A 10,194-nucleotide genomic window follows, 5' to 3' on the forward strand; every position below is an offset into this window, starting at 1 on the left:
TCAGTGGGCTTAACATTCTAACAAAAGTTCAGCAAGGATGCAGGTTTGCAGGGTTTTCAAAGTGGGACTAGGGGACTCCTGGGGAAGATGGAGCTCTGCTGTCCATGCACTGCTGTGAAGGACCCTGTTCTTCTCATCCCACTACAGAGATGAAATCAAAATAACAGCAGTCAAAAACGTCTCCGCACCAAGTGTCCTCTAGGGGGCAAAATGAGCCCTGCCTAGGAGGCCACCAACACAGGACTCCTTGTTTACTCCTTAAACAACAACCAAAAGAAGATGCTTGACTCGTAACTTACAGTGAAATCAATATCAGGTATCAATTTAAAAATAATTTCCTTCATTCAGAGACAAAATTTTCCAGCTTTGAATAACGCTGGATTTTATTATTATGTTAGATTTAAAATGTATTTAAGATTAATTGGGCCGGGCAGTGGTGGCACAGGCCTTTAATCCCAGCACTTGGGAGGCAGAGGCAGGTGGATTTCTGAGTTTGAGGCCAGCCTGGTCTACAGAGTGAGTTCCAGGACAGCCAGGGCTANAAAAAAAAAAAGGAAGAAGAAATAATAACTAACTTGTATTTTCTGGGATATTTCATTCATCATTCATTCACATATGAATAACAGATTTGAATATAGTTAAACAAAGCTGGGATTGTTTTCTCAAAACAAATAGGTAATATTTCCCATTCATAAAAAGATACCCCAGGCTGCAGATTGTTTTAAGTGAAATCAACCTGTCGAGAACGCAAACTGTTTTCCTATCAGTTTAACAGTGTTCATAGGTGTTAAGAACCCCCTCTTTCCAAGTCATAACAGTGTCTCAAGAACAGCAAGAAACGGAAGAGAAAATCCAGCGGTGCCCACAGGGGCTGACATTTAATTTGGCAGAAATAGAACCACAAGATGCTTGTAAGTAAAGGAACAGTTGCCTCTCGTCCCAAGGAACAAAGAATGTGCCAGAATCTGCTTTGTCTATTTGTGTATGCAAACCTTCTCTTCCTTTTTACGGCAGCAGAAAACACAGAACATTACCATCTCGGAGTTAAAAGCCATGCTGAGCCACATGCAAGTCTTCACCCAGACTCACCTATGTGATAGAGTCCTATCCAATCGCTGGGGTCAACCTCTTCCTTAATATCCCAGAAGATAATGAGGTTCTGGGCTTGCCCCAGCGTGTATTCGTACATGCTGGCAGTCAGGCTGGAGCGGCTCTCAGAAGTCACCAGATCCGTGTCACTGTTGGCCCGCTGTAGGGCCATGTTCTCGGGCATTGAGTTCTGGGCTGCCAGGCTCTGGAGGTTCTCTGGGCTCAGTGTGTACCGCATCTGTGGATTTCGACGCCGCACAAAAAGCAAATGCTCTCGGGCTGAGCTAGCCATCTTGTCTGCCTCTCTGAGGTGGTTTTCCTACAAAGCTGCAAGAGACAGACAAGCATAAAACATCAGTGCTAAAAGGTGAGAAGTTAGTATTAAACATCCCAGATATAAAGCCTGAAAGAGAGTTTATTAAAACCTCAGCATACAATAATCTACTGTGGAAATATAAGACACCATCCTACAGTCACCTGATAATATCAGAAATAACGTCTAGGACAGAGATCACAAGATGGCCAAGCTGTCATACAAACCTCTGGCCCCTGGTTTCCCTTAGCACAGCTTTTCCAAGAAAGTAAAAAAGGAGGGACTTTTCTAGCATCCCTCTTAGATCCATGCATTCCCACATATCCCACCACCCTCTCCCCCCTTTCTATCCCACACGTAACTAAATTTTCAACCAGCAAGATACATGCTAAATGCAGACGATGAATGCTACTGATGTACTGCTCACTGCTTTAGTTCCCCTGCCATGAGGAGCGTAGCTCACTGGCAACATTTTCAAGAGCTTACTCAAATGTTGCCCCTGCACTTAAATACGGAGGAGGGGGCATTATATCCAGAATGGCAACATCCTGGAAGTCTTTATGTTTCTCTTAAAGTCTGATTTGCCATATGATCACTCACCTAGCCCTTGTCCATTCCCCCTCATACAAACAAAGCTTTCACAAAAGCAGCGATTCTCATTCTTTGTCACTATTTTATCCCCAGTGTTTACAGCGGCATTGGGATCCATATCTGTTAACTGGGCCGACGAGGAAAGGCGAGCATCTTTACCCCAGAGACTCGGTGGCATGACTCACGTCTCCATGCTCTCTTCTGAGCCCGCTGCTTGTCACCCTGAAGTTCCCAATGGCACAAACTATTCCTATCACCTGGATCATGATGGGTGCTTGCCTTTGGCTTCTATGTGGTTTCCAGAAAGGAACAGACTCCCCCTGTTGGGCCTTGCATCCAGTCTCACTTGCTCACAGTGAATCTCCTGTTATTGTACTGCTAGCTGCTCGTGAGACTCTTTCTAAGACATTTGTCCTTTTGCCCAGTGCCTGTGAGGTTCTGTCTCCTGGTAATTAACTCCCCCTTGCCCATGGGTTCACATTACCTCACCCAGAGTGAATAATAGAGTAAATCTGCTTTTCTCCCACACTGCTTTCCAAACAGAAACAGGCTTCATGGGCTGTAACACTTATTCTGTGCAATCAGACTGCTGCAATCTTTTAAATATTTCATTTGAAGTTAATATATTGACTCCTGAAAAGTTAGCATGAGATTCTACTTAAAAGCAAACTAGTTACTCTCCAGTATCCTATTTGTATCATAGCTACCAACCTTGGGTACTGAGTCTGGGAGCCAAGAAAGGGAAAGAAAGGGCTCCCCGACTTTTTCCATTTCTCTATCCATTTCATAGTTTGGGTGAAATGCCCACTTTGCCTATATCAATTAGTAACCAAGAAAATGCCCCAAAGACCAACTTGATGGAAGCAATTTTTCAAATTAGAGTCCTATCACGGCTAGATTTTGTTAACATGACACAAGCTAGAGTCATCTGAAAGGAAGGAACCTGAATTGAGAAAATGTCTCCATAAGATCCAGATGTAGGACATTTTCTTAATTAGTAATTGATGGGGAAAAGCCCACCACTGTGGGTGGCACTATCCCTAGGCTGGTGGTCCTAGGATAAGAAAGCAGGCTGAACAAGCCAGGAGGAACAAACCCTTCATCTCTGCATCAGCTCCTGCATTCAGGCTCCTGCCCTGCTGTGTTCCTGTCCTGCCTTCCTCCAATGATGGACTACAATGTAGAAGCTAAGCCGAATTAACCCTTTCCTACCCAATTTGCTTTTGGTCATGGTGTTTCCTTGCAGCAACAGAACCCCTAACTAACATGGTTCCCTCTTCCCAGATGTGTCAAGGAGACAACCATGACTGGCCGTCACAGTGCTCGTGTTTCCATGAATACAGCTCTTGCACTTGCAAATAAATTCAAGTAATTTCTGCCATGAAGTTGATCTCATGTTTTTAGCACTATTCCTTAAATCAAAAATAACTTGGCAGTGAAAAGGCTTGGCAGATGATAAATAAATAAATTTGAAGTAACTTGGATTTCTAGGCAAGAAATTCTATGTGAAAAGGACAAAAATAAAAATGAAAACGCGAGCCAGTTTCTCTAGGTCAATGGCATTAAGTTCGTGTCCCTGTTCATCGAATGGAGTTCATACTTCTGTTTCCTTGCATGGTCCATGCAGGAACCCAGCATTGTTACATACCCCCATGACTATTGAGCAGTTATCTGACCTATGGAACCTAAGCCATGAGTCAGCCTCTCACCCACGGTCATGACACTGGATTGCAGCAAGTCATAATTTCTTTATAAACTCAGCGAGTCAAGTGCCACATCTACTCCAGCAAGAACTATAAATAATTCACTCCTAACACACTGCAGACAAGCAGCAAGTGCATGCTGTATATAACAAAACTATTTTCCTAAAGAAATAGGCCAGAACTTTCATAGCTTAAAAACACAACAGACCAACTACTGACAACAATCCTGTTCTAGAAAGGAAGGAAAAGTCATGGGCATATAACTGAACTGTGTGTTTTAGCATGACCTATATTTAAACAGAAAGGCAGGTTAGCATTGTGCATCAGGGGATGAGATTTAAAGCCCCATGCTGTGTTTATAAGATAAGGAGAGAGGGAATATGTTTGGTGGATGTGTAGTCAGGTGTGGGGGAAGGGGTGTCTCTGAGGGCCCGTGCTGAGGCATCCCTTCGGGGACCAGCTACACGAAGGTATAGTATAGAATAGAATAGAGTTTATTCTGGGCATGGGGAGGGTAGTAGAGACAGGGAAAGACAGAGGGGAGGGAGAGAGAGAGAGAGAGAGAGAGAGAGAGAGAGAGAGAGAGGAAGGAGGAGGAGAACAACAACAACAATAACAATAACAAGAAGAGGAGAGTGGAGGCCAGCCAAGAGCACATGGGGGGGGTGAGATGGGGGAAAAGGAAGAGGACAGAAGAAGAGCAAGAAGGCAAGAGACCAAGAGGCAGTGGAGGGGGCAAGCAGCCCCTTTTATAGTGAGTCAGGCATACCTGGCCATTGCCAGGTAACTGTGAGGTGGAGCCTAGACAAAATGCTAACACCCCATATCTGGATCTTGGTTATATCTCTACTATACATTTACTCTGTAATCTCTGACTGTTTATTTTAACTTCCTCCATTTTCCTACTGCCATTAACCCGTCTCCAGGACTTTAGAGAGAACTAAATTAACTAGTGTATTTAAAAAGCATTTAAAACAATGTCTAGCCCGTACTATGTGTTCAATTAAGATTAGCTATTAATTATTTGTTACTGTATTCTACTTTAATTTTACCAAATAGAACTGGCTTACATGTTCCCACAATTCCCCCATGCTCTTGGCCCCAAACCCCATCAATTACTTACTGGGAGATGAAGCTGTTAGTACTCTTACCCACTCCAAGGACAGCACTAATCAGAAACAGAACAGCTTAGTAGCACAGAAGAACTCACCTACCAAGAAACCCTAATCTGGGGCTCAGGCCCCTGGGAAGTGCTGTTCTTCAGTGCACAAGCCAGGAATAAAGGCTGAGGCTTGACTTTCTTGCCAAGAGAATGCATTCTGACCACCTCCCACATGGAAGGTGTCAAGGTTATGAGGAACAAAAGACCAGTGTCCCACCCATGGGACCACACTGCACCAAGAAAAGATATAAAATTAAAAAGTCAAAAGCTGAACACATTACTTATGATATATCTCAATAGAAAAGTAAAAAGAGCTGGACATGTATGAATTTACAACCTTAATGGGGTCCTGAAGCCATATTTGGTGTGTGTGTTTCTATGTGCCTAGCATCAGGCCAGAGAGGTTGCAAAACAATAAAAAGCTAAGGGATTTTCCCCCAAAACATCTCCTTTACTATAGCATATGGTATGGCTCTCACTTTCTACGAACTTGAGATTTTTTTTTTTAGAAGGCCAAAAGCTCATATATGAAAGAGTTCAGTGTGCTACCAATGTCACTTCACACATACGCACAATCTGTCCCAACAAATGTGTAAAGAAAGACAAGAAATGCTGCAGAGCACTTGCATTGTGGTAACATCATATTTGCAAAGTGCTGTATGTTTTCCAAAGCACCTTGATAGCGCAAATCCAAAGTGAGACCCGGGAATACTGTGAATGAGCTTGAGAGCACCATCAGCTCTGTTTGGAGATGAGAAAATTGAAGAGCCAGGAAGAAATATGTCCATTGAAAGAGTCAAAATGTTTGAGGTGGACGGTAGGAGAAAAGTGTGGAGAGCATTCTGGATGGAGGCATGAAGATGGGGAAGTAGGCAATGGAAGGGAGGGAAATGGGGATGCGACCAGGAAGAGTACATGGGGAGGGAGGAAAAACCCAGGCTCCTCAGAACATGGAAGCTGATAAGAGAACTGCAAAGGAACTTGAGTAGAAGTCTCTGGGGAGAGAGGCAGGCTAACACAGCTGACACTGGTGAGCTGAAACTTGGCACAGAGCATACTGATGTTCCTGGAGACTGGTTCCCAGGGCCTAGACATAAACAAAAGAGGAGATACTAAAGGCCAAAGAGGAGAGACTCCCAGGAGATTAACAAATGTCATGGCTAAGGTTAAAAAAATAATCTAGAAAAGCTAGGAACTTGGTGGCCTTGGGGAAACACTTTTGATAGGCTGTTTCCTAACAGCCAGACTAAATAAAAACCAGGTTAGAACACAAAGGACAGGTGCAGGATTAGCATAAACCTGCACAGTCTAACGGAAATGCAATGCAACCCAAGTGTGTAATTCCACGTTTTCTAGAACTATATTAATAACATAAAACAAGAAGAAATACAAATAATCTATTTTAAATCGCTGTATACAATCTATTATTTCAACATTAAACTAAACCATTACTAGTGAGATATTCTGTTCTTCTTTATTACCCAAGACTTTTTATCTTACTTGAAAACACAGGTTGTATTAACCACATCTCAAGCACTCAATTGCTACTGGGGGGTAGGGTCTCCTGAAGGGACCACAAATAACAGATCTAAATAATGAAGATGCTTGTATTGTCCAACAGAGCTCTCTTCCTTCCAGCTCGCTGCCAGCAGTGAGATCTCCCTGCAGTCAAAAGGAAAGTGTCACTGACAGAGTCAGGGAGTGAACATAAATTCCTTAACCTGCCCAAGGTCTTTTTTGATGCATTTGGCACAAAGACACCTTTTAGCCAAATCTCTATTTGGGGTAACCATGCAATCCTATTACATGAAGACATTCAGTCTGTAGAGAAGGTTTTCCCAGGGAAGGCTAGAAGACAGGGACATGGACAAGTCTCAGAGTTCCCATCCTATCCTCTAGCTTCCACTTCAAAGCTTGAAGTCTTCAAATGAAGACTGTTCCAGGGGTTCTTGTGTCAGAGGAGGCATGGTGGTCATCTGTGGATTTCTTTAACACAAACTCACAGAGCACTTACCCTTTCTAAGTGGTTTACAAACAGATCACTTATAAATGTCCCAGTTAGATATAAAATATGTGGAGAACACAGGTTATCTGTAAGTACCACACTGACAAATCAATGGCAGTGTAAACCTCACTCTGCCTCGATACATCCATTATATACTTACACACATATAACAATATAAACACACACACAAAAGTAGAAGTGGGACTATTTAGGTAAAGGAATAATACTATAGGAAGTGGAGGAAAAAAGAAACCCATTTTGTTTTGTGTTGTCCCTGCTAGAAGTGTTGTTGGTTTTTGTTTTACCTTTGTTTTGCTTTGGTTTTGGTTTTCTGAAGCAGGATCTCCTATAGTCCAGGCTATAGTAGAACTCAAAAGGTATCCGAGGCTGACCTTGAACTCCTAATTATTCTCCTTCTAGCTCCTGAGTTCTAGGATAACCATTGTGTACCACAGGCCCAACACTGAAACAAGTTTGTTTTTACAATTAGTATATACTAATCAGAAAATCTAAGGTGGGTCTGGTAGAACAAGCCTGTAATTCCAACTACCTGGGAGTCAAAGATAGGAAGATTATGAATTCCAGACCAGGCTAACTCCTTATACCCACTGATAAGTACAGCTTTCAGCCATCATCAAGGTTACTTCTCTGCAACAGATAGAGAGCAGGTTGTGGAGGCCTACTCCTAAATGTCACATCTATATACAATGCCTGCTCCTATGGCTCAGAGGTCATTGAGGGAGAGAGAATAGAAAGACTGTAAGAGCCATAGCCCAGAGAGGAGAAGTGATTAATTATATTATAATGTCAAAATTATATATAAAAAGACTAGCCTACTCTGCACAGTAAGACCTTGTCTCAAAAACAAACATCATGTATCCTTTGGCTCCTACTTGTTCTGCCTACTGGAGGATGGTCTCAGAGAGCAGAAGACTGTAGATGTTCCCTGCCTCCCCCTTTTCCCCCGTGACTCCTGGCCTCCAGCATGCAAAAGGCAGTCTCAGGCTTCCTCAGGCCCTACAGTCACACTCGGAATGAATGGACGTTAGTGACATGGAAAGGAAGCATAAGTCAGGGTTCTATTTTTAAAGGACACAAAGACTTGGAAGCAGTTTGCAACGAGGGAATAAAAGTGAAGGCTGAAAAGAATCTTTTGGGTGAATCCGAAGTTAAGAGATAGATATATACATAACAGTGTATGTCCCAAGCTGTTAGAACAGTGGGCGGGGCCAGGAGCGGGGATAGAATGAATATCCAAGTGCCAGTTCCTACCTACTAACAACCTTAGCATTAATTAAAATACACTGTGCCAATGTGTCCCTGGAGGGCTCAGTGGGGGTATAAAATGTTTAAGATGTCTAAAATCTTTCAGATGTGTTACTCTCACAGCTTACAACAATTTTTAAAAGAAATGGGTTAGTAGTGCTTGCATTACCATGAGAAACTGTTCACAAAATTGCCTGAAACCTTTGATTTTTTTCCCCTTATAGGAAACATAATATATATGTTTAGTGTTCATGTTTCTGTTATAAATAACACCAAAGTACATATAGAAATACTTGGTAAAGTTGCATAAAGATGGGAGGTGATGAATTTCAAACACTCTCCATACTAAAGTTGTAATTCTAACTCACAGGACTTTATTGAGCACAGTACTCAGGCACACGATCATCAGTGCCACTCAAAGCACTGGAAGCAGGCAGCAGACATGCATCCACTACTGAAACATAATAGCTCTTGATGCCTCCGTCTCAGGGCTATGCCTTCTGTAAGGGCTAAAAGTCTTCTTCCAAAAGTTATACAAGTTGTGAAGTACTTTAGAAGAGGTGGCAGGGGAGTCTGCCTGGAATGTGTCCTCCTACATTGGACCTTCAACATTCCTTAGATAATCCAGCCCCCTTGTACTGACTATCCTGTGATTATACATCCCAGATCCAATAGGCTCAATCTAACATGATCCATCACACAAGTAATACAACAAGACACAACAAACAATTAGATACAATCTTTGTTTTTTTAAAATTTGGGCTTTAAACAGGATGCATGTGAGGTGCAGCACAAAGAGCTCATTAGTGTTGGGAGGGCAGGTTTGTCTGCCTGTGGGTTTTTTTTTGGGGGGGTGGGTGGGTAGGGGGATGCCCAGGCTAGCTTTGACCTAGCAGCCAGAGGGAACCCACTCAAATATAAGTCAGATCATGTGTTCTCTTTGCTTGATCCTCCACAGATTGCCTGTTTCCCCCCCCCCCCCCCAATTTCACACAGAGAAAACACCAAGCACAGGCTAAATTTCAATGTCTGAGATTAAGGAACAATGCTTATCATTCTTATAAAATGTAACAAAAGATACATTAAAGGATAAAAACCAAGTGATGGGACCAGGGAGATGTCTTGGTGCTGCACAGACAAGTTTGAATCCCTAAGAACCATATAAAATGCCAGGTTTGGTCCTGCACATGCCTGTAATTGCAGTGCTGTGGGGTTAGAGACAGGAAAGTGTCTGAAGCTTTCTGACCACTAGTGTAGCACTAGTAAGATCAGTGAGAGACAAGTCTCAAGAAACTAATGGGGCCATGGCCCTCCCCTTCCCTGTGTCTTACCGTCATCACAAACCAGGGTCTGTTCCGGGCTTTTCCAGGTGAAGGGCCCCACAAAGTGGAAGGGTTCCCTGAGCCCTTTTGGAACATGTCTTATCTACATCCCAACTTAGAATTATTCCCTAGTCTCAAAAATACATCTTGAGAAGAATAAAGATGAAAAGGCTATTTTGCTGTTTTCTTGTTTAGCCTAGGAAACCAAGATGCTATAACTAGAAGAGACAAGACAACCCATCAGTGGTTATCAAGCTGTTTCCTGGAACTTCTGAAGGGATGAAGAAATGTTGACTAAGAAATGAGACCTGAGTCCTGTTTAGACACAGATCAAGTCTGAAACCTCCCCTCTAAAAGGGATCAGTAGTTTCTGGTCCTTGGCCCTAACTATTGTGTATCTCAGGACCAGTGCTGTTTTGTGTAAACATAGTCCCTCATCCCAGTTTCCTTCAGTTCTTGAATAAAGACCCTGGCTGAGCTTAAGGCTTTTCTGACATCTGAATATAATAAACTGTGGATAATGGAGCCTGCTGGAAGGAAAGCACACCTGCTACCCAAGGACTTGGGAGGTGGAGGCAAGGTCTTGAATTCAAGGCTGGCCTGGAATATGAAAGGTCCAACCTCAAAGAAAAAAAATTGCAGCTTTATCTGTGAAAAAAAAAGAAGAGGAAGAAAGGAAGGAAGGAACATGGAAGGAAGGAAGGAAGGAAGGAGGGAGGGAGGGAGGGAGGGAGGGAGGAAGG

General features: G+C 42.9%; 1 protein-coding gene across 3 annotated transcripts in view; it reads right to left on the reverse strand.

The window, feature by feature from the left end:
- Window positions 1–10,194, reverse strand: part of Hecw2 (HECT, C2 and WW domain containing E3 ubiquitin protein ligase 2) — a 374,063-nt gene that overhangs the window by 214,277 nt on the left and 149,592 nt on the right. For all 3 annotated transcript variants that reach the window (XM_021160080.2, XM_029476576.1, XM_029476580.1), the window contains exon 2: window positions 1,090–1,416. In XM_021160080.2, the coding sequence (XP_021015739.1) occupies window positions 1,090–1,381 (292 nt within the window). In that variant the 5' untranslated portion in view covers window positions 1,382–1,416. The remainder of the gene's footprint in view (window positions 1–1,089; window positions 1,417–10,194) is intronic.

This window comes from Mus caroli, chromosome 1 (genome assembly GCF_900094665.2).
Source record: "Mus caroli chromosome 1, CAROLI_EIJ_v1.1, whole genome shotgun sequence".
Classification (NCBI taxonomy): domain Eukaryota; kingdom Metazoa; phylum Chordata; class Mammalia; order Rodentia; family Muridae; genus Mus; species Mus caroli.